Source organism: Folsomia candida, unplaced genomic scaffold (assembly GCF_002217175.1).
Source record: "Folsomia candida strain VU population unplaced genomic scaffold, ASM221717v1 Fcan01_Sc010, whole genome shotgun sequence".
NCBI lineage: Eukaryota > Metazoa > Arthropoda > Collembola > Entomobryomorpha > Isotomidae > Folsomia > Folsomia candida.
Genome location: NW_019091202.1, coordinates 4,882,005 through 4,905,886, shown reverse-complemented (window position 1 = coordinate 4,905,886; position 23,882 = coordinate 4,882,005). Strand labels below are relative to the sequence as shown.

The 23,882-nt window shown below is 36.5% G+C and overlaps 3 protein-coding genes across 5 annotated transcripts; all 3 read left to right on the top strand.

The window, feature by feature from the left end:
- Positions 1-6,597: 6,597 nt before the first annotated feature.
- LOC118436868 lies at positions 6,598-8,335 on the top strand. The gene is made up of 2 exons (XM_035855512.1): positions 6,598-6,882; positions 7,448-8,335. The coding sequence occupies exons 1-2, from the start codon at positions 6,755-6,757 to the stop codon at positions 7,938-7,940; spliced, it is 621 nt and encodes a 206-aa protein (XP_035711405.1). The 5' UTR covers positions 6,598-6,754; the 3' UTR covers positions 7,941-8,335.
- Positions 8,336-9,939: 1,604 nt separating this feature from the next.
- On the top strand, positions 9,940-14,593 carry LOC110854499 (lipase-like). The gene is made up of 7 exons (XM_022102931.2): positions 9,940-10,827; positions 11,106-11,273; positions 11,369-11,457; positions 11,537-11,639; positions 12,101-12,514; positions 12,793-13,028; positions 14,037-14,593. The coding sequence occupies exons 1-7, from the start codon at positions 10,810-10,812 to the stop codon at positions 14,464-14,466; spliced, it is 1,458 nt and encodes a 485-aa protein (XP_021958623.2). The 5' UTR covers positions 9,940-10,809; the 3' UTR covers positions 14,467-14,593.
- A 695-nt stretch (positions 14,594-15,288) lies between these two features.
- Positions 15,289-22,269, top strand: LOC110854714. 3 transcript variants are annotated; one of them, XM_035855382.1, is made up of 6 exons: positions 15,289-15,513; positions 15,919-16,086; positions 18,686-18,802; positions 19,237-19,559; positions 20,267-20,565; positions 21,454-22,269. In XM_035855382.1, the coding sequence occupies exons 3-6, from the start codon at positions 18,748-18,750 to the stop codon at positions 21,758-21,760; spliced, it is 984 nt and encodes a 327-aa protein (XP_035711275.1). In that variant the 5' UTR covers positions 15,289-15,513; positions 15,919-16,086; positions 18,686-18,747; the 3' UTR covers positions 21,761-22,269. The 3 variants fall into 3 exon arrangements, 2 of the variants coding, with proteins under 2 accessions (XP_035711275.1, XP_021958867.1); XR_002548357.2 differs by lacking the exons at positions 15,289-15,513; positions 15,919-16,086 and having other exon boundaries at positions 18,205-18,802; positions 20,277-20,565; XM_022103175.2 differs by lacking the exons at positions 15,289-15,513; positions 15,919-16,086 and having other exon boundaries at positions 18,216-18,802.
- Positions 22,270-23,882: the final 1,613 nt, after the last annotated feature.

Below are 23,882 nucleotides of genomic sequence, written 5' to 3'. Positions count from 1 at the left end.
ATAATATATTCGTAAAAATTGAGTTCTTACATTTTCAGAAGTGATAATATGTAAAGATATCGCCTTGGTTATGACATCCAAACACCATGCCTCCAATTTGATACTTATATTCCGAATTTCTAATTCGAGATTCAATGAGATTTTCAGCAAAATTATCGCTTCCTTGACTTCGTCGGTGATGCAGGCAAACGTTGCGTACTCTTCTTTCCCAATTTTCATTGCAAGGAGATTATTCTGCTGTGAAAGGGATCCAGCAAATTTTGTTGAGAGAAAGGAAGATAATGCAATAATGGCTCGATGTTCAGAGCGTCTCACCTATTTATCGAAAATCTCAAGAAAAGGAGGCACATTTACTGGGTAACTAATTAATTGCGATGTCACATGTATCAGTTAAGATTAAAGAAAGTAATCATACTTTGGGTACGTGGAAAGATTAAGCGAGTGTGCCAAAACAAGTAAATAGGATGTTCGGATCAGTGTTTATGCTGTTAAGAAATACCTGTACGAAAGTAGTGTACTAAGAATTTTATTTTTAATCCGCCAATATTACAAAATTCCCTAAATATGTAAATACCATTTTATGCATTTTTATGCACCATGCATAGTACATATACATAAATATTGTGTGCAATCCCGGAACACTGTGGACTACCTCACACCTGTTTTTTTTATTTGGAGCAATGATCTTATCTACAGATCAAACATTTATGTTAATATATTTATGCATTTCTGATTTCGGAATATGGAGCGGAATTACTTAACCGATGGTTAAAGTCTTGAATTTCCAAGTACACGACGGAAATCTTGTAACATTTATTCATGTGGAAACTATAGATGCGCGAAGATTTCTTTAAAATGGAGACCTCCAAACGTATGCCCAGGGTAAGGAACCACCAACCCGTGAAACCCCACTATTTTAATGTCAATGGACCACAAGCTTAATATGAAATTTGCAAATGACGCTACTCCCTAGTTGCAGGTTTGGCGGACAAATTTTCATCCAAGAAGGAGGAAATGCTCCGTAGTGTTGCTAAATTTTGCACTTCTCTACCTTTTTTCTCCACTTCGGATGCAAATATTTCCGCTAAATGTTGAGATGGTGTCATTTGCAAATTTCATATTAGACAAATTTGTAATGCATTGGGATTCGTTTGCATACATTGTGTGGGCTTACGTTGGGAGATCTCGGCTGGTAGTTTGGGTACAGATTAAGGTCTGACCGGGTACTCATGTTTAGATTTGTGATTACGTTATGCACCGTAAACACGCAGTGCTGATTACCTTAATTCACGTACTGCCATGTTTTCCTAGTTACAACATGCAATTTTATTCATCTTATTGCACAAGGAAAAGATCGTACGATTAGGAAGCCGTGTGAAATTCATTTATTCGATTTTATTTACATATGATACATACCTAAATCCTGGCAAACCCACATGAACAAGTAGCTTCAGTCTCTCTTCACCCTAACCACATGACTGAGTGGGAACACGTAATTTCAGTTGAAATCTCATTTCCCCCCGGCCACATCTTCTACTTAGGACTGGGCGCGGCTCAGCGCGGTAACAAATAAATTCCCTCTATTTCATCCGTAGATAGACCCAATTTCAGTAAAATTCTCATTTTCCACCGACCACACCCCATTACCCCCAAAAGTTGCTCTGATCCTCCCCCTGGGGTAATGTGTGCGATGCCGCAAACCGATTTAGATTATCTCAATTCGCTCTCGGACAGACGGACAAACTCTTCACAAGAAGTATGTAGTAGAAGCTACTTAATAATTCATGCATTATTTTAAATAATTTATTTACCCAACGCGGTGTTAGATTTTACAAAAAAATCATAACCGCCTAAATGTGATAACGAAATCTAATAATCTAGCAATCTAAAATATTTTACTTACAATGCGATGGTGTGAAGTGTATTTCCCCGATTCGATTCAAATTTTGAAATTGCGTGGTCCACGTCCTAGTCTAAAGTAAGTTCTTTAATACCCCTAACTGCATGACTTTATAAAAAACTGTAATACATTTGTGATTAATTACTTCCTCTACAGTAGAGTCAAGAAAAGTAATTAGGAATTAATGACATACTTAACTAATTAAGCAACCTTATTTTAATGTCACGAGTACGATACATATTCTGGATAAATAATTACATGAATTAATTGGACTTAAATTTTCACTAAGATTGTTAAGACCCCGAAAACGGCATGTATGTATCTTTAACAAATACATAATAGCTGATATTGCACTTCTTAAATCAGAAGTGTCTTACAATATTGTAAGACATGCATGCGAGAGAACCTTGAAGTTATGTGTTAATAACCCAAGCATTACCAAGCCTGACGAGTCAAGAAATAACACGCGCTGTGGTACCAATGACTCACCTTCCTGACCCAACGCTTAACTCATTACTTAATGAGTCTTATGATGACTTATGTACGTAGAGTTAAGCCTGATTCATAACTAAATAACATCTTCTCAATATTCTGCGTTTTTGCACAATCGACCTTAAATTGTGAACACTCTTTATTAAATCATGGAACTTGGACTCCACACGCCAAAATTAATTAATGCATTATTTACCCCAAGGGGCCATTCATAAATTATGTAACGCGAGAGTGGCAAAGCGAGGTTTATACATATGCACGTCTCGAATGATGTCGTGCATGTGTGATTCATCTTAAATGGGGGAGGGTCTAGAAATTCGCGATTTTTACGACATAATTTATGAACAGCCCCCAAGCAATGGTTGTACATATGTACGTACATATGTACTTGATAAATAAACCGTCGCAAACGCGCATACGGAAGTAGCTTCAGACTACTTCACTCCAAGCACTCCCACGACATCGCGGGAACACTTGATTTTACTGTATTTCATCTATACATTCAATTTTTTCAAAAATCTCATTTTGCCCCGACCACACCCCCTAGTGACGAGGGGGTGTGGCACAACTCGGGAGCACTTTATTCTACTGTATTTCATCTATGCATTCAATTTTTTCAAAAATCTCATTTTGCCCCGACCACACCCCCTGGCGCCCGGGGGTGTGGCACAACGGGGGAACTCAAAATTTCACTCCATTTCATCCATAGATTCAATTGCACTAAAAATCTCATTTTGCCCCGACCACACCCCCTGGCGACCGGGGGTGTGGTCCGGTTGCACCCAAAAGTTGATAGGATCCTCCCCCTGGGGTATTATGTATGATGGCGAAAACCGATTTCGATTATCTTTATCCGTTCTCCCGTTATCCTGCTGACAGACAGACGGACAGACAGACAGACAGACAGACAGACAAAGTCTTCACATAAAGTAGCTGAAGCTACTTAATAATACTGCCAAGATTTACCACTTATAATTAGTCGTAATGTACTTCAAAATAGGGCTTTATTCCCGCGTTCATAAATTATGTAACATGAAAGGGGAAGTAAGAGTGCAAGGATGCAATGAGATCGTGCATATGCTAAAAGGGGGAAAAGATCGCGATTTTTGCACGGCATAATTTATGAACGGTCCTCAAGTCCGACTATTTGAAGGATGGTTTGTACCTGATAAATAATGCTGCCCAAATCTCCCATTTATAATTACTTGTCAGTTCATAATGAGCGTAGCCAAGTCGGAAATCATGTTTGAAAATAATCTAATCAAATTTGCATGAATGCATGAATTTGAGTAGGATAAAATAAAATAATTGTCTGGACTTTCCCACCTTTCAGACCACACTATACATATGTACGTCCAACACGATATATGCACATAAGGTGAGCCTCATTCATACAATCTCCACACCTCGCCTCAATTCCAGTAAAGATTTGATAAACCTCTTAAATAATAGACAGGTTGAGCAAGAGTACATGATTGTATTTTGCGATTGTAAACACAGCGAGAAAATTAGTCAAAACATTAGTCAAACTTTTAGTCAAACTCAGGATTACAAATCTCCGTCTCCAGGCAGCATTGTATTGTACTCATATACCCAACTTGCAGGAATTTCAAATCTGCCGCCGGAAATTAATGAGAATTACAATCCTCCCATAAAATATTCTTGCTCAACCTCAAGAACATACAATCATTTTTTTACAATATTGTACTCTTGCTCAACCTGTCTAATGTGGAATTAAGGAACCGAAAAAATTAAAAATAACAGCATATACACATATCTGTCCTCTGGCCATAAATCTATTTTTGTCAAAAAAGGTTTCATGAATGTACAAAGGGTCACATTTTCCACGCTGGTCAGCATTCCATCACCTCCACCGTCCAATCTTTTGACATTTCAAGCCAGCCGATTTTTCTCTGTGAATATAATTTGGTTTTTCGTTTTGATTTGAGTGTAATTTGTGTAATTGTGAAATTGTGAATTTCCATACCCTGATTACGTAAAGAGATACAAACGTATGCACATAAGGTTTGTGGTTACTTTAGTTTGAGACAAAGATTGCTAAATATTTACATGTTGCAAAATTTCGGCATGTTTGTGAGGATACATATGTACATACACATTTACTTATTTAGCTGGTTTCGTATACATACAAGTTGTATCATGCAACACAGAAATGGATTATGGCGAACACAAAGACAACCCTCATCTCACCGTGGTACTTCCCGAGGTAAATAATTGAATGTTTACATATATGTAAATACATACATAGGTACATATGTAAATTTACTCACAGTTCCACATATCTGCCTAGTTATGTACATTAATTGTTATAATTATTGGTATAAATATGCAATTAAGTGATGTCCACAAATTATAACACAGCCAAGGGAGTATAAAAGCCCATTTGCGCCCTTTGTTAAAATGAGGCGTAAATTGTGACCAGGAGGAGGCAGGATATGTATATAAAAATCCACGTTTTTGCGTGACATACTTTATGGACGTTCCCATGCGTACAAGGTTTTGGCACTTGGGGGATGGGGAGTTTGCTTTAGAGATTAATTACATGATAAAACAGATTTTTTGTATAAAAAATCCGGACCTGCAAAATTCGTAAAACTTGAGCTCAATTTTTTTTACGTTGAGAAGAGTTACAAATTAAAAATAGGGCGTAAATTTTTAAAATTCTTCAAGTCTGGATTTTTAAAGTTTTGTTTAAATCGAACAAACTGACACAAGTTGTAGTAGGATCGAATTAATCTGCAAAACAACGCCCCTCTAAACTAGTTCCCGCGACGAACCCACCTGGCTTTTTTATTTGGAGTGAGCCAGGAAGGGTTCGTGGAAAGTGCATAAGGAAAAACGCCACGATAGAGGTACGATTTCTGACCCCCTATTGGTAGCATTAACGCAGCGCGTGGTAGCTGCTGCACGCCCGAGCAGTGTGTGCTTCGCCCCACGATGGTGGTGCACCACCGCTCATATCCACATATCTTCGCATGAAAAAATTACGTTGGAAGCACCTAGGTGGCGTCGGCACCCCTATTTGGCACAACGCACACCATCGTAGAGCATCAAATTTCGGGAGACGCGACTCTGAAATTGGCGAGAATATGTTCAAATAGGGGTGCGGACGCCACCTATGTGCTGCGAACGTAATTTTTTGATGCCAGGATATCTGGATATAAGCGGTGGTGACGGCGAGAGTTGCAGCCACCACGTTTGGCAGAAAATGCACGAAATCGTGTGTGCTCCCAAAATCTCACTTTTTCATCTGTTTTGCGTTGGCTGTTTTTCAAATACACTTTCTAGGAACTCTAACTGTGTATCAGTTAGAGTCCTCGCAGGAACTACCTCCAAACTCAAGAGCAAAAACTTTAGTTTTTCCATAAATTCATAATCCAATTAAAAAACTATTATTTTACCGTATTAATTGTATAACCTATGTATATACGTATTTAGTTACCTAAGTTATGAGTGAGTGAGCGAAACCACGTTTGAATACATATTTACATAATAATCGAAAATTTGAATACCTAATCCGTCCTTACCTACATACTTCCAGATATTAGCAAAGATTGCCACTTTTCTCTCAAATCTTCCCTCCTCACGTGCACCTTAATCAACTCCACGTGGGAAACCGAAGTCCGCAAAATTCTCCTCGGTTTCGACCGACTTATCCTAATCCCCCAAAATATCACCCGGGACGACGCAGTTGTCACCGCCCGAGGAAACTGCCCGCGAAACGTGTGCCTCTATTTCTTCTCAGATCACCCCCTCTACAAAAATTTCCTTACCAACCACGCCCACAAAGTGAGAACCTTAACGACAAATTTATTCCCACCAAGCCGTCCCACGTGTCTAGAATCTTTGCACTTCATCGCAAATTCCTTCCCGCACGTGACCTCGCTTAAATTACATGTAACTCTATTGTCCCTTTCCACATATGAGACGATCTTCGCGCCAGAAACGGTTTCCTTCTCGAAGGTAAAGAGACTAGAACTCGCGACGAGTGATGTGACCAGCGGGGCCGAACTTTCCTCCATCTTCGCGGCAATAATCCCCCTTTTTCCGAATCTGATCGGGCTCGCGTTTTCCAACGTGGGTTGGTCAGTGCTGGAAAACCCCCTCAATTTCGTTCCCCCCAGGACGGTGACATTTTTGAAGTTGGCGGGTGTCAAGATACTGCGACCGATGGTAGCATAAAATATTACCCGGCTCGAGTTAGGAATTCGGCGTCCTCTGGATACGTCGAATGTGCTCAAGTTTGTCGCGGGAACGTTGCAACACGTTAAATTTTCCGAGGTTAAAAACGTTGATGTGGATTATGCTAAATTAGCCGATTATAGCATAGTTCTTCCCGCCATGAGGAAATTAAGGGGGTTTGAACTAGTTCAAAGTCAGTGGACGGATCGTAGAAAGTACGGAAATTCGGTCGTGACGCCAAGGCTGGTATTGAAGTTTAATGGAGGAGAGGACAATCCCGCGGGAAGGTTGGTGTACCTGGTCACATTCATTTATGAGATAAAGAATGAGTAATTTATTTATTCATTGATTAATTCATGAAGATTTAGGAAATATTGTTTTTTCACAATTTTTGAATGAATTAATGAATATTGAACAAATATTTGTTCATTCCATATTTATTCGTAAGGAATGAATGAATAATTTTATTCATTATTTTTTCACGGTATGCTTAATACATTCATACATATATGGGGTATATTGAGAAATCTATCTAATAAGGCGGGTTTTAGATAAAATGATTAATAATGAATGAATAATTTTTTCCAATTTTTAAATTGAATGAATATCATTTCAAAAAATATTTATTCATTTCATATTCATGAAGAGTAAATTACCACTTTTATTCATTTTTCACGCTATGACTAATATAAATATGCGTTATATTGAGAAATTCAAGTAATCCTTAAACCAGTTTTAGATCAAATGAATAATAAAAAAGTACATATTTACTGTCAAGTCTTGAATAAATGAATATTTAATGAATAATGTTCCCCAATTTTTAAATTAAATGAAGAAATATTTTTTTAACAGGTTGGTATACGAAGATCAATTCCCCGTTCTGGAAACTATCAGGATTTCAAAGTCCCACCTTGTTCAAGATATTTCCACAGAGGCCATGGACAAATTGTCGGTGGGGGAATATTTCGAGACAAGTGTGTCATTTTTGTACAAATCTTTCCTCCGCAAAGGTAATTCGCGGGGTGAGAGTGTGAAACGATTAGATGTCCCGTTCCCGCCCGAGGAGAAGTTTAGGCAGGTAACGGGTGAGTCTTGCGAGTGGCGGGATTCCTCCGAATTTTGGGACAGGGCGGTGGAAATGTTTCCCAATTTGGTGAAATACGCGGCCATTGGGGGAAGCTGGAAAAAGGCAAGGCCGGCCGAGGTGAACGCGTGGGTCGTATTAGGGGAGAAGCTAGGATTTGTGCGGAAGATTAAGCAAGGGGCGGGAAAAGACCCTGATTTGAATTTAGGAGACGACATTTATCTAGAGGTTTCTGAAAGTGTCAAGTTTAATCGAAATTAATATATAGAAATTTAGTTAGAAATTTAAACATAGAAATTTAATAAATAATTTCTATTAGAAATTTTCTAATTAATATCTAGAAATTCGAAATAAATGAAGTACGAGAACAGCCTTACGTCTCGCACAAGCTCTAAATAATTCGTTAACAAGGTATTACCAGCCGGAGTATACAATTAACCGATATAGTAATAAATTTGTAAATAATCGACTGGCAGTAAATTTACTGCCGCGATAATAATAAATCCAACTACAGAACTCAAAAATATTATCAGTTTGTTTAAAACACATTTCTACCAGCCAGTAATAAATGTATTAGTTTGTCGGTAAAGTCACATATTTATGTATGTATATATGTACATATGTATGTGCTTATGTATATACAGTATGTAACTTATTTAATGCTACGATTTTTAATTTCAAATTCAACTTCAATTTTCCCAAGAACAGGTAGATATTTCAAAACTGTTTTCATACCAATTATTCACCATATATTGGAATACATTGAGGCAAATTTTCAGAGGAATGGAGATAAAACTGCTGAATCCACAAATATTTTAATGTCAAAATATTGCAAATTGCACGTTACATAATTAATGCTACGGGGGTAGGAGCGGTTCAATATTTCGTTAGACCCCAGTAACTGATTGAAATCGTTTGGGCATCTAATCCACCAAGCTTTCGGTTATGCTATGGTCGGTGTTTATTTATTTTCTGTTATCACGGTGTGTCGGGGAGCCGTGCTTATCGGTTTTGGTGTTGTCACCAGACGCCGCAGGGTTTTTACGTTATGCTCGATCGAGTTGAGGTCAAGAAATTTTAGTGTCCAGTCCAAAACCTTTATATTATTATCCTTGAGGCATTTAAGATGATTTTTGTAATATTTGTCTAATATCCGGCCATTGTTGAAAATAATTCTCTGACCAGAGTCTTTCTTTGTTGTGAATTGGCCAAGACTTATTTCTAACAAAGCAAGGTAAACCTCTTTGATCAAGATCCCATCGACGTACGTCAGTGCTACTACCCTGTGGCAACATATACTGCCCCAAAACCTGACCTCCCCGGAAGATTTCGAAAGTTTCATACCAGGGTTTAGCGGTTCACACAGCTTAGATTTCCTTATCTCTGCTATGTTCGATAATTTGTCTCAGAAATTAATTCCTTGAAACTTCTTTGGGCTCCAAACACACTCTTACCGTTCCATCTGAGCTAAAAAGTTGAATTATGGTCTAATCTGGGAACAGAAATTTTTTCCGGTAGACATGGGATCATCTTCGCTTTGCATTGCCCACCCCAAGTGTTTCTTGTGGTTGCTCCATAAGATGCATGGTGTAGAATTTGGAATTTCCCCGGATATTCCTGCGAATATCAGCCTGCGTCTAATCATTCATAGGTGTAGAGCAGTAAAACGGTCACTTTGAACATCTTTCGCAATTTCTGGCGCGGACAGACAAGCATTATTGTCACTGTTTTTACAATCGTCGCGTCCGCGTGTGTTGTTTTACTGGGTTTTCGACCCTGACGATGACAATTCGCTACAGCTCCTGTGGTTTTCCTTTCCTTCGCGAGTTTTGGAACAGATTCGGTGTGTATTTTAAATCATTTCCGAAGTTTCCTTGAATTTAGACGTTATTAATGGAGACAGGTCAATTTTCCAATATTTTGATACTGAGAACGGTGTTATTTATTTATTATAATTCGGCAGATTATGTTCATCTGTAGTAGAAATACTACAGAATTGTTTGTCCATTCGAAACTCTGCTCCGTATTTATGAAAAACGGCAAATTTGCACCGGTTGTGTATCGTAGCATTAATTATGTAACGTGCAATTCGCAATATTTTGGCATTAAAATATTTGTGGATTCAACCGTTCTATCTCCATTCCTCTGAAAATTTGCCTCAATGTAGTCCAATATATGGTGAATAATTGGTATGAAAACAGTTTTGAAATATCTACCTGTTCTTGGGAAAATTGAAGTTGAATTTGAAATTAAAAATCGTAGCATTAAATAAGTTACATACTGTACATACATAAATACGTACTCCGGCCAGTAATACCTTGTTGTATTGTTACCGGACTACTTACGTAGAGTGCAAGTTTCCAATGCCATTTTTCAATTGGCGAAATACATAAATTTGAAAATAATGTAAAAATCTCGATTTAACGATAAACCGCTCTGCTTTATAAGATCATAAAAATCACCAAATTTTTCCACCTAGTGGTCCTATGATCGAGGCATTAAAATTAAAGATATTTTTACATGAATTTCTTTTGTACAAATGTCTTTAATTATAATTCCTCGACCATAGCTTCGTATACCTTATAATTAAGTACATATGTACTTAATTTCCATATTTAGTCTGGGCGATGGTTCTTGTCTTTGTTGTTCATACATTTATTATTCGTCAAATCCCATCAATTATAAAAGCTTCCACAAATAATAAATGTCAAGTTTGCGATCTTGATTAGATCACATTTGAATCGCACATATCGAAATCTGTCATTTGTCGTTTGACCTGTGTTTGAGTAACGTGACAGCACGCATGGAAATAAGTAGTGCAAGTTAAACAAATTTCGATATTAAAAATAAAGATTTGACAGTTAATGTCGAATTGTGGCGAATTCGATTTATTTAATTAGTGTCACTTACATACATATGTATCTATGTATAGTATATTAATAATATTAATAATAACTATAAATTTGTTTAATTTTAATTAGCTAAACTTGTTTAGTTATTCAAGTTATATGTAAGTGGTCTCACATTTAAATATATAAATTTATATTCGAGTGTATTGCGTATGTTGTCCAAAGCTGAAAAACAATGATTGATTGTAATCCTTAATGAGAACTTAATCAATCAGTCAGAAATGACACATTGGAATCAGGTTTGATATCGATATTTTGATAAGAACTGAAGCCAAGTATTCAGGACGGATTTTTCATGTGAAGCTGCAGATGTTTTGCTTTGTAGTAAACTTGTCCTTCACCTGAATTACTAGAATTTCACTACAAATTATATTAAACTCGAGGTCCGATTTCTTCAAAATCAATTACAGAATGTTACATACATATGTTATTTTTTCCCATTCCTCACGCGAAAAATCCGACCTGAGTACTATGTAGACCTAAGAACACAATCTACAAGATTTTTTTAAATGCACAGATTTTCAAATTTCTTATCATCATGACCAGTGTTGGCGTATCAATTGCTATTGTCAATTTCACGAGGGAGAGATTGCGCAAAACTGAGGCTTTAAAGTTTAATGGCAACCAGACAAATTACTTTCTTCAACCAAAATTAAATTCCACACGTCAACCAAAAAGTCGTAACGTGAGTATGATTAGTAAATAAATACATAAATATGGTATAATTTATTTTTTATTGAAACTTAATATTAAATTAATTCGGGAATTTTTATTAAGCAGGCAGGGGCATCTGGTGGTGTTAAAAAAGTGAAAAATAATCATAAGAAAAAATCATGCCGGCCTTTTCCGTTCAATATTTATGGAGGATGGTAACAAATAAATACATAAAACCTGACCTGCTTAAATACATGTACATATTTAAATAATTTAGAATTTTTACTTTTTTAGTCATCCCAAAAATACTGCCTATTCCGATAAAAATGAGGAAACGTCTACAAAGGGCAACTATTTAGGGAGGTTCGCAGAAATGAAAGCTCAATTAACTGGAGATGTGAGTAAACTAAATATTTAAATTTTATGAGTTGCAAATTATGTGATGTGTATGTACATAAGTTGAGAAACTTCGGCATCTTTTAAAAAACATTAGAAAGTTAAAGAGTGAATTATTGGGATTAAGAAGTGTCCACATAATGTAAGTGTCAGGACCTTTAGGCCTACGAAAAATGAACATGTGAATCAAATGTAATAAAATTTATATATATATAAATTTTTGATAAACGTTTGATTCACATGTTCCAATGGAATACTAACTAACGATGGGCATACTGATGCTTAAAATTCGTGCCTAGCGCTCCAATTAACGCATTAGGAAAAATGCAAAAATACGGGCATGCTTATTTTCTGTTATGAACAAAATAAACTTGGTCCCATTAAAATCTGAGTTGCAGATGTAAAAGACTTGCATTATAAGTAAATTTTTAAGAGTGTCCTTATGTTTCTATTTCGCCCCAGGTATCAACCGCACTCGGCGAGATCACCAATCTATGGGATAGTCCGGTTTTCGACTATTCCCGCCCAGTCAAAACTACCAGAACGGTCCCCTTGAACATCCAGGAGCTTGAGTATTACAACTATTTCTCTGCCTCGATCTACTGTCCGACAAGCCTGGCAAATCTGACATGCCCGTATTGTGACCACTTTAACCAGACCGTCACAGAATTTAAGATCTTTTACAATGAAAATTACGGAACTAAAGCGATGATCACGCTGCATCCGGGCCTGGACGAAATTGTCGTCACTTTCAGGGGCACGGTAAGCATGGTAAATTGGATTTTGGACTACCAAATGTATGGAACCCCACTCGGGCGTGAAGGAGTCGAGGTGCATACAGGACTTTATTTGAGCTTGATGTCACTCTACAACCCGGTACGCAGAATTAATTTATTGTTTCTCAAAGCTGAGGAATTGTATGGAAAATTTAAAAAAATATTTTTTTCTACTCAAATTTTTGGAATTTTTGCTATATCGATCAAAAGGGGATTTTTCATGCTTTTGGTCAAACACCTGGTTGGAATGAATATTTCAACCAGTCTTTTATGCAAATTTGAAATGACTGTTATGTGTGTAATTATGAAGAGAAATTTTGCTTAAAAAATTAGTAGTAAATATTTACGAAAGTGGTTAATTAGTTTAGTTTTATTCAGGTTGTACAAGAAGTTGGCACTCTGCTCGGGCGAAATCCGGGATTTCGCGTTGTCGTAACCGGTCATAGTCTTGGAGCAGCGATGGCGTCCATTTTCGTCTATTTGATGACAAGTCTGGACCAATTTCCTGGCACGAATTATGTCCTCGTAACGTTTGGTCAGCCTAGGACGGGAAATGTGGAATATGCCGACTACATGAATGCCCTCCCAATCCCGATGATTAGGGTGGTAGGGGCGTAAGTAAATAATCCAAATAAATGGTTTATAAAAAAGTCTGGATATTCAATCTATAGATTGCATATCCAGACTATTGGTATTAGTAATATTCTGCTTAAAATTATGGTCGTGGTCGTTATCACCAAATGTCTGGTGATAACGTTTATTATAAAATTATCACCACACTTCTACAAGTTTTCACAAAACGTAAAACAATAGGGACTCTCAAGACTTTAAAACAAATTATAGAAATCATTGCAGAAAAATCTAAAATTATTTTTTTTGCTGCTCAAATCTTACCAAGGTATCATTTTTTACCTATCATATTTCTCAAAGATTTTTGACATTTTGAGGGAAATCCAAAGTTTCACGAGTTGATAGAGTAACGGAATTAGTAGAATTGTAAGAAAAAAACTTAGCTCAAACCTTGGTGGTTTTTCTTCAGCAAGAAAATCCTATGTTGAGCGAAATCGCATGCGCAGAGAGGTCGATACAGAGGCGCAGCTTCGCAATGGTACAAGGATAGGAAATAAAATTTCTTTAGCGGCAGCGACACATACAATGCTGCCGGCGGTGCGTAAAATAGATAATATCGGCCTCGTACGATCGGCGCCCACGTGTCACCTAGCAGATAATCAACGAGCAGAAAAATCTGATTTTTTCGTTAAATTTGAGAACCACTAATGAGCCATTCTTATTTTCATTACATGTACAGAGTGGATTAAATGTTTTGCTACAATGGAAAATTTTTCGAAGGGAAAAGCTCCTAAATCTCCATGAAATAGTCAAAAAGATTGAAATTGGTATTAATTATTACATATCAAAACTGATCGATGTCTGTGACAAAACGTGAATGATGTTTGTCTGTGACAAAATTCTATAAAGGCTGAATTTTAGATACAAAATTTCATAACTAATAACATTACATAATAACTAATAACATTGTTTTCATAACCTTACGAATTTTTCCCCTCGAAAAATTGTCTATTGTAGCCAAAAATTTAAACCACCCTGTATATAAATTCTAGATCAGAAGGCGTCCCACACATCCCACCGCACAAGGCCTTTGAAATTTTCTACATCCCCACGAAAATTGTCTACGTGCATCACGGGCAAGAAGTCTGGCTTAACGAGAACGAGGTGTACTACTGTTCCAAAGATGTCTACGAAGATCCCTACTGTTCCAACTCGATAGGACGAAATTTTAATAAACTGGACCATTTATTCTACTTCGATGCGGACTACTCGATCTGCCTTTTTATCGAGGGATGGTTAAACGTTGATTTTTTCACGGTGCCGGGATTCACCCCGACAAATTTTATCCCACCCGTGCCCACATGGGCTGCGGTACGGCCCTCCGGGCCGTACGGCCTGGAAACCGTAATCCAGTTAAATCCACCTTTGTCGCGGCACTGGCTGTCAGAAAATCCGCTAAGAAATCCTCATATTAAACTATAAATTGTTTAATGTTTTTTTTCTCTTCATTTCTAAGTTATGAAAAATTTATAATTAATTTTTAAGCACAACTATCCACTTCAGCCTTCTTCCAAATAAACGTTGACTATTGGAAGTCAATAAAAAATTATTGCATAATCACATATCATATTTACAGAGATCTCTTCCTCGCTTTCATGTATAACCTAGCCTCAAACAACTACATATATAAATACATATTTAAATATTTACATATGTATTACACAGAAATGGCCCTTTTCGCTTAAAATGGGAAAACTTGACCATCTGTTTTAAAAAATATATGTAATAGCGGATAACAAAGTGTCAAATTTTTCTCATTTACAGAAGTAAATTTGGCAAAAAGAGTGCGGCGTATCCAGTAATTTAGGACTGAAAGGTCACTCTTTCTGTACACGGAAGTGATTCAACACAAATTGCATACGTAAATTTGTATGAATAAAAATTGTTGATCTCACTTATGTTGATCCATCTTACGTATATTGAAAAGTGATGGAATTAATCTGATTAAATTGCTGCGTAAGTAATTTCCGGGTAGCGTGAGTTAACTACATAGGTTGACGTACGTGAGGATGAAAAACTTATCGCTTTGTGGTGTGCATACAATTATTTTTGTGGATTCTGATGACTGTACAATGTGATTGAATGAATAGCTTAGTTAATTAAATATATTAATGATTGAGAATTTGCTTTTTGTCAAAGATTTAATTATTAAACGCTTCTTTGTATTGATAAAATGCTGAGGTGGGTATATGTTCCCATTAAATAAGACCTCGCTGAGGTTGTTGACTCAGTTTGTGTCAAAAATTTGGGACGACAACATAATTCATAAGGTGACACATTGATGTGTTATTGATTTTCGTCTTGCCCCACAAATTTGTTAATTACGCATTACAAGTTTTGGTGAATTTAATATTAATTTTCCAACCGCAAAATGTTCGAGGGTGTGACCGTGTTTTACTTGAATGCAATCGCCACCACTCTAATTTCATGGACTTCCCTGCCCGAGAATGGTGTCCATATTTTAATGAGGTATGTATATATTTAATTAAGGTGAAGTTACTCGGTTATACATAGAAAATGAATTCGCCATTCGATATTTTTTATCATATCAATATTTTTGTAGTACAGAAAAATTACTTTACCTTAAAGTATGGAAAATTCCATTGATATCAAAACTCAAGAAGATGGTGTTACTTAGAAACTTACAATTTAAAAGGTTGCACAGGGAAAAAATGAGATTAAAAATCTATGCATATCGCATTAAATCGTCATCCTATGTACATACTTCTTACCTTGACAAATTGATAAAACAATAACAACCTGGATTATGAAATTAGCAAATATAATGTATGCACTAATTCATAATTTGGCCTAGTATGTAATAAGGAAATAATATTTCCTTATAACATATTATGTAAAATATGTATGTTGCAGGACTAACGGCGGAAATATATCGGGACCACAGTGGGCCGTTCGACAAGAACTTCCCAACAATTCCACCTTTTGCAACAACTTTGATGAAAAGATGAATCGGGCCGTGGACACAATTTCTGAAGGACTAGGAGCCATGAAATTGTCCACGAACCGGTTACACGAATCAATGTACGTGGGTGTTTTATTACTGATTTTCAAAAGGTATGTTCCGCACTGTTTCTGACCAAACTTTTCACGAAATAACATACTTCAAATACATTTAGCAGGCTGTGATTTTTTTCAGTTCTGTAGGTTAACATTAACACTAGCAGTAAATCAGTAAACTTTACCTCGAAAATAAGCAAAAATTTACGATTGGATTTCATTATCACCTTAACATCTTTCCCCTTGATGTTTGTGTCCAACTTTCGAAACGAATAATAATCACTAAGGGTCCAATCTAGACTGTACGGGAGGTGGTTTATGACGGTGAAGCGATTTTCGTCTGCAGCATCCCTCGAAACCAGCGAGGTATTTGGTGACGCGTTGTCGTGTCAAAGATGCACCCAACTCTTTTCTTTGACCCCACGTTTCTTTTCAACCGTAGCATGAAGCTCCTTCGGGCTTTCTGCATATGATGACACATTTATCGTAGTATTTCAGGTAGTGTTGCCACAAGCTGAGGCCAGGTGAGTTTTCAGGCAAGCTCAGCTCACCTCACTTTAAATGAGTTAAGTGAGTTGAGCTGGCTTGTTTACTAAAACTCAGCTCAGCTCACCTCACTTTAAATGAGTTGAGGTGAGTTGAGCTCATTTACCATTCTACGCACGCAGATAAATACGTAAATATGTGCAGATTTAACTTGTACAAATTTGAAAGGTGGATTTTCATTTCAATATAATTGTATTATTTGTACAAAAGATCACACTCCATTATACAATAATCTGTTCGCAGTTTAGAATTGTTTTGTTCTATTCTATTTATTACTAGAGTATACAAAAATTGTCACTGTCTGATTATCTGCAACCTGATCGTGAACTTTAATGCCGTGTAACCTATTTAAAAACTTAAAAAACACCTACGAATGGTAAGATTTTATTAATAGTATTAATTTACTGCCAAAAAGAAGTAGAAATTTGCGACATGCACAATTATTGACACTTTGACCATGGATTACATAAATATTCACGACATTTATTTGCCTAGTTAGCACAATCACATTTATAATAAAGTTGACTTTTATAAAAATTTCGGCAATAAGAAATCCTTATCGGGGTTGAGGTATTGATTGTGTAAAAAAAATTTGGTAATTAATTGGACAGGAGCAAAGATGCGACGTGTTACATCAGGCATCAGGTTGTGTGCTTATGTACGAGCGGAAGAGAATCGCGCATTTATTCTCGTCCCCATGTATGGGAAACCTGATTCTGGCTAAATGAGCTGGCTTGTGAGTTCAACTCACCTCACCTCAACTCACCTCAGCTTGTTTAGCTCATGAGCTCAACTCACCTCAGCTCATTTAAGGCAAGCTCAGCTCACCTCATAACTCAGCTCACATGAGTTGAGGTGAGTTTAGCTCACCTCACCGGCAACACTAATTTCAGGCAATAAATTTTATAGGGAGGGTACTTTAGGTTTCACAGAAAATGGTCATCTTCCATTTTTTGGTAGATTTTTGCACTTTTGCGTTCACGGGCGGCGGTGACCCCCTGTGTTTCCATTGCATAGATTATAGTTTGGTCTCATTATCACAGTAGTAAACCCAAGTATCATATCCAACTACTGAAGTATAAATCAGGTTCCAGTTTTCATCTAAAAGGTCAAAATCTTCATTACAAAAGTCGACTCGATCCAGTTTTTGGGATGGAGAGGGCAATTTTGGTACCCTATGGGCGGAAACCATTTTGATACCCAAGTCTTCAGTTAACATGGAACAAATTGTTGGTTTTCGAACACCCATCTCATCAGCTAAATTGGACAGTTTCAATCGTGGATTTCTCATTATTGGTTCTCTAGTTTCTGGAGGTTTCCTGTGGAGGAAACGGATTTTGAGCGTCCTGGCGATTTTTTTGTCCCTGACCTCTTTTCGCCATCATTTGAAGTTATTGACCCAATTTATATTGTGCTTTGTGCTGGGCAGTTTTCATCGTAAACTTTAAGCATACAATCATAAATCTGCGACACGGATTGCCCCTCCAGCATTAAAAATTAAATCACACTAGGGTATTTAATTTGCAAATATGACATTTTTCCGTCGAGGTAAAGTTTGCTGATTTATTGCTAGTGTTTATGTTAACCCACTGAGCTGAAAAAATCACAGCCTCTTAAATGTATTTGAAGTTTGTTATTTCATCAAAAGTTTGGTTACAAACAGTGCGGAACATATCGTTTGAAAATCAATAATAAAACACCTACGTATGTAATTTTACACCAACAATGAGGATATTCGTTATCCTTTCGTGTCCTTAGTATCGTAAAATACTTACACATTTTACGAAGAAAAAACAAGGTGTCAGGTTTCGTAAAAATCGTAACCAAATTTCGTAAAAATCGATTTTCGATGACAAAATCTTTCAAGGCCTACAAAATCTCAGAACCGTCGCAACTTATTTTACGATACTAAGGAGACGAAGAAATAATGAATACCCTCAATATTTCACTCGATACAAAAATGCATAAAATTTTTACATTATCATTCACGTCTGTCTCCGATTTTAACCCACCCGATCCAAGCGATGATGTACAAAAACAGATTGACGAGTTGAAGCAGGGCATTACTGATTTGCAGGCAAAATCGCAGGTATTGATCCGGACGGTGACCTGGATCAACTTCGGGAGGCAGTGGCCATCATGCAGGAGCAAATGGCGGTTTTGAATACTGCGCTGGACAACGCTACCAAACAGGGTAACGTTCAATTTTAATTGGTTATGTGCTCTTAAAAAGAATGTTACCCTTTTAAAATTAAATGCAGTCTCAATTTTAAATTAACCTTTTAACGAACTGTACTATCTATAGTCAATTTTACTCTTTTCAAGTTAAGTCACGTTTTATATCATTTTTGAAAGCGTGGGTTTTTCAAGTACTGCATTAACTTGAAAATGACAATTTATCAAATTAAAAAAACTCTTTTTTGTTTCTCATTTCTTGTTTAATTCATAGAAAAAGCAGTAAATATTTTCCTACTTGAATATTTATTGCGGATAATTTCTTTGAGAGTATTGAGTAATTATTGTACAATTTTAAACTTTAATCAATTTTTTAATCACTTTCAGATTTTTAAAATTAAGAAATTACAACAATTGTACATATAACGATTTCATACCATTTTGATGTTTCAGCGATTAACGAGCTACAACCGGAAATAGATGAACTCACCTTTTCCCTCAGCACGGTCGCGGCCAGTTTATACGCGCTAAAAGTGGCCATCGCCAATGTAGAAAGTGCCCTTGAAGAGACCCAAATTGTAGATATCGTTTCCGGAATACTTTACGGATCCATAGCTGAGGCTGTGTTCCGGTACGAACACGGCGTCTTCAAGAGGACCAGTGCCTACAACGCGATGTCAACCATTGTGACGTTAGCCTATCCCGAATTCCTGAAAAACACTGATTATTTCCTAAACTTTTTGAACTTTCTGTCCGAACTGAAGAACGATCTGCATGTGAGTAATGAATTTTTTTCCGCTATTTTTGCACGTGGTTGATATAAATTTCTCGAACAAAACCACGCTCACTTGCAGGGGTGTACCCATACCTGTTCACTTTCATTCATTTGACTGATATTGATTGAGATTGAATTTCCTGTTATATGAATAAAAATGACGGAAAGACTCCGTCATATGTATCATATGAAGGACAGTGAATGAAAGGACTTCTGACTCTTATTCATTTTTATTTCGTATTCATTTTTAACCCTATGCTTAATACAAGGGGCGAAGTAAGAAATGAAGTCCGACGAAAATGGAATGAGTTGAAAGAAAAATGCTGAGTGTTAATGAAATCTTCAGTCAGAAACCGGGATGACTGAACTTTGAATGAAAAAAGTTTTTTTTGAACAATGGGTGTACATGTATATATATGTAACGCTACCACCCCCTGCCTATCGCATGGTGCCCTAGATCCCCTAGTGTAAATTCATAAAAGTGAATTTATTTAATGATCTAGGGCCATACATTAAATTGAAGAGTAATCATTTCTACATCAAAATTTCCAAGATTCCCACTCAAAATTTTTCAGAAAAATACAAGTGTTTCAAAAAATAATGAAAACTGAGTTTTCCATGTATATTTTGACTTTTTATGAAAAATTTTAATTGCAAATTTTTATTATCTAGAAATGTTATGGTTACAAGCTTATTACTTGTTTTCAGAAACTTTTAGGTTACCAAGACCTATACTTCGCGGTCCTTGCGAACGGTCAGCTCTACAATGTCCCGCAGCCGTTCATCCTCGCCTATAAAATCTCCAACCTTCACGAAACCTCAAACAGCGTCATCGCATGGAAAGCGAAATATTTTCTTACCAAAGTTGTCCATCCTGTAATTTCGACAATCGTCTTTCAATCTGCTCTTCCTCTCGCGTTGAAATGGGGCCTTAACTTAAGCAAACAAAATTGCATCTTTGGATTCATCGTACCAAGGGAGGATGAAATTCGTAAATATGATCTCGAGTACGTTTATACATACATAAGTAAATGAGCTTGAAAATTTTTGCATTTTGTTTTACTCCAAAATTTTAGTGCTCGGAAATTTTAAGCAATATCTGTAATGTCAAAAGTTTGGCTCTCAAAAAAGATGTGATTTCTTAAAAAGTTGTGCTTTGTTCAGAAAGGATGCATAGGCTATGCATTAAAGTTTTACGTGTTTCACGACGCCATGCAATGTCAAGTCGCAATCTATTACTGTTAAATTCCGGACTAAAAACTGTGTTGTATCGCTCTGGCTCTGGTCTTTCAAGCGCAGCGCTACACCTCACCAAGTATCTAAATATGTATGTAAATATTCTGGTCCCTGGCTTGTCCGTCAGGGTTTGAATTGGTAAAAACCAAATTGACCAAAGTAGGGGAAATCCATAAATTATGTCACGCAGAAATCCCGATTTTATAGACCCCCCTCCTCTCCACTTTAACATGTGTCACATATGTAGGCACGATATCATTGGAGGCTTGGACCTCCCCTCTCGCGCGCGACATAATTTATGGACCAATCAGTAGTGGGAAAAATCCATTTTTCACCCACCCAACCTGGGCGAAATTACGAATACATGAAGTCGAATTCCGAAAATATTAAAGAAATTATATAGCTCTCCCTATTACATATTAATGTGCATGGGTACAGATATTCTATTATTTTCAACGGTAAAAGAGTTTTCTAACATTTTCGATTCCCCAACTGCAATTTAAAACATAGTGTTTGACAAAAACCAAACTCTAATATAAAAAATTGATATTTTCTTGAAAAACGTTTATTTCGAGTATTTGGTTGATAAGTATTCCAATGTTAAAAAAGTTTTGTGGATTTAGGTACGTACTTGTAAATATGTACTTATGATTTTCCAGTCTGCCCTATTCCTTTGAGGGCTCGGATATGTACAGCATGTTACGTGGCTGGACATACGCACACAATGTGAAGGATCCAGGTAGCGAAATATGGTATCTCCTTCGTCGTGGGAATACCTTGAGTACGAGAATGACAGTGAGAAAGAATGAGACCGATTTTTTTTACACGTACGACAGCCTGGACATGGAAACCAAATGTGACTTCCATGATTGTTCACAGTCCGTCCTACCCGTCACAAATGGAGTGTCGTACCTGGTATTTGGTCGAAACATGACTTGTCTGTCGCCCCAAGTACATATTTCATGATTTGAGTTATAAAAACTAAATATTTATTTAATAAATATTCTCTCATTTTCTAAATTCGACAGTTATGTATCTAAATATATTGCATAATAATTCAATGGGGTTGGTGAAAAGAGAGCATACAAATGTATATTTTAAAAATATATGTCTGTCTTAAATTAGTATGTAATGCTCAGTTTTAATAAATTGGATATAAATCAGATTTTTCCGGTTTTCATAATTATTTATTAACTAGTTCCTTAATTATTTTTTAAGTTCTCCTAAATCGTAAATTTTCGCGATGATTTTCACCTTTCAAGTTAAGAATTTTGAGTTAGATTTGCCATATTATGGCACATGTATGTATAAACAGCTTCCCCAACATAATCACAAATAATTATATACTGAAGTAGTAAATACATACTTTGTATCTGACAGGTAAATAAATAGTTTCAAATGGATGCGTGTTAGAGCTTAACAAATACGTAATTATGTACTATCAAATTTTTTAAATAAATTTCAATTTGGTAGAATTTCAATTTGCTGAACGTCTAAGTATACTAAATAATAATAGTAGGTGCAGACATTAATCGGACCTGTGTACTCAGCGTGAATTTCGACAATTTGAAAAATAATTGTGGTACACTTAATGAAAATTTGACTGCTGAAACATAGTTGCATACATACATACATACATACACCATGAATTGTTGTACATAAATACAGTTAAAATTATGCTTCAGTTAAGTATATGATTTACCCTTGAGCAAAGTACAGGCATTTACCGATGCATGCTGATATCTGCATGTGAACATACATACATATTTCTAAATAATTTGGGGTTGCAATCCACACATATTTTTAAAGAATACTGGATATTAGGGTTATTAAAGTAATTTTGAACATGACAAGCTCCATGGCTTGCACAAATTTATTCCCGGACAATTGTAAAAAGCAGAATAGATAAAAATTGGAACGACTTTTCGACCTTTAAGTTTAATATTCCTCTTTCAACCTTCAGCAGCTACATACATATTTACATACATTGGTCACAATGATTACAAAATTTATGAAGTCCTCCAAATCTTGGAGAATGTGCCCCCTTTCCTTCACAGCGTATCAGGCCCTTCAAAATTTCGCAATATTCAGCGAATCCCTCTATTGTCAGTATTTTACGTGGGATCGGTCTTCATGGAAGCCACACCCGACAAAACGAAAAAAGCTGGGTGTGTGGTACTTCATGTCTTTGCTTCTCATCCTGACAACAGTATCATACTTTTGGATCATATTTCAGCAAATTTTGGCACATCAGAAGGACCCAAAATTTACTATTGTTACCAGCGTATTATTTATGCTGAACGTTTGTGTCTACGCGTACGATGTGGTCGTGATAATGACACAGGTCTGCAAAGTGAAGGAATTATGCTTCGTGCTGGGAAATCTACAGATCGTAAAGGAATCCACAGTCGATATCGGGGGTATGCTAAAAAACTTAATATTTATTTTTTTTTCAAATTTGACATCCACGTTTTTATTAAGGGGTCGTCCATAAATTACATAACGCAAAAATTGCGATTTTCTAAACCCCCTCTTCTCCCTTTAACCTGTGTAATACATATATTTACACGATATCATTAGACCCTTCCTTCCAGCGTTACGTAATTTAAGGTCGGACCCTAATGAACAATTAAACTTTGAAACATTTTTTAGCAGTTTTTATTAAGTTGGACAAGTTTTTGAAAACTTTGTAACTACGTAAGGCTTAATCAAATTAAAAGTATTTATGAACTACACCTACTTTTTTTTTACTAAAGGGAACGGCGAATCAAAGTTTCTCGGATTACTGCTGCACGCCATGATTCCGGCACCGTTTGGAACAGCCATCATATTTTCGAGTATCCCCATCCTACTCCCCAACGTGGACCCGAGCTACTTCCTCTTTCAAAATTTGTCTACTTTCTCTCCAAGTCTTGCCCTAATTTTCAGAGTCTTCATCATATCTACCACAACATTTCACGGCTCTATAATAATTTATACTTCTGTCATAAACACGACAAATATAATATTGACAATTCACAACTGTTTGAAAGTCATGACAGATCGGAAACCTTTAGAAACCTCGACAGAATTCAATACATCCCGAATT

Excerpts from the sequence above, each read along its gene's own strand:
- LOC118436868 (XM_035855512.1), top strand. The coding sequence starts at position 6,755 with ATGAGGAAATTAAGGGGGTTTGAACTAGTTCAAAGTCAGTGGACGGAT. Across the intron at positions 6,883-7,447 it reads GAGGACAATCCCGCGGGAAG|GTTGGTATACGAAGATCAAT; the intron begins GTTGGTGTACCT and ends TTTTTTTAACAG.
- LOC110854499 (XM_022102931.2), top strand. Across the intron at positions 11,458-11,536 it reads TTCAATATTTATGGAGGATG|TCATCCCAAAAATACTGCCT; the intron begins GTAACAAATAAA and ends TTACTTTTTTAG. Across the intron at positions 13,029-14,036 it reads ATGATTAGGGTGGTAGGGGC|ATCAGAAGGCGTCCCACACA; the intron begins GTAAGTAAATAA and ends TATAAATTCTAG.
- LOC110854714 (XM_035855382.1), top strand. The coding sequence starts at position 18,748 with ATGCAGGAGCAAATGGCGGTTTTGAATACTGCGCTGGACAACGCTACC. Across the intron at positions 18,803-19,236 it reads GGACAACGCTACCAAACAGG|CGATTAACGAGCTACAACCG; the intron begins GTAACGTTCAAT and ends TTGATGTTTCAG. Across the intron at positions 20,566-21,453 it reads ATTCGTAAATATGATCTCGA|TCTGCCCTATTCCTTTGAGG; the intron begins GTACGTTTATAC and ends ATGATTTTCCAG.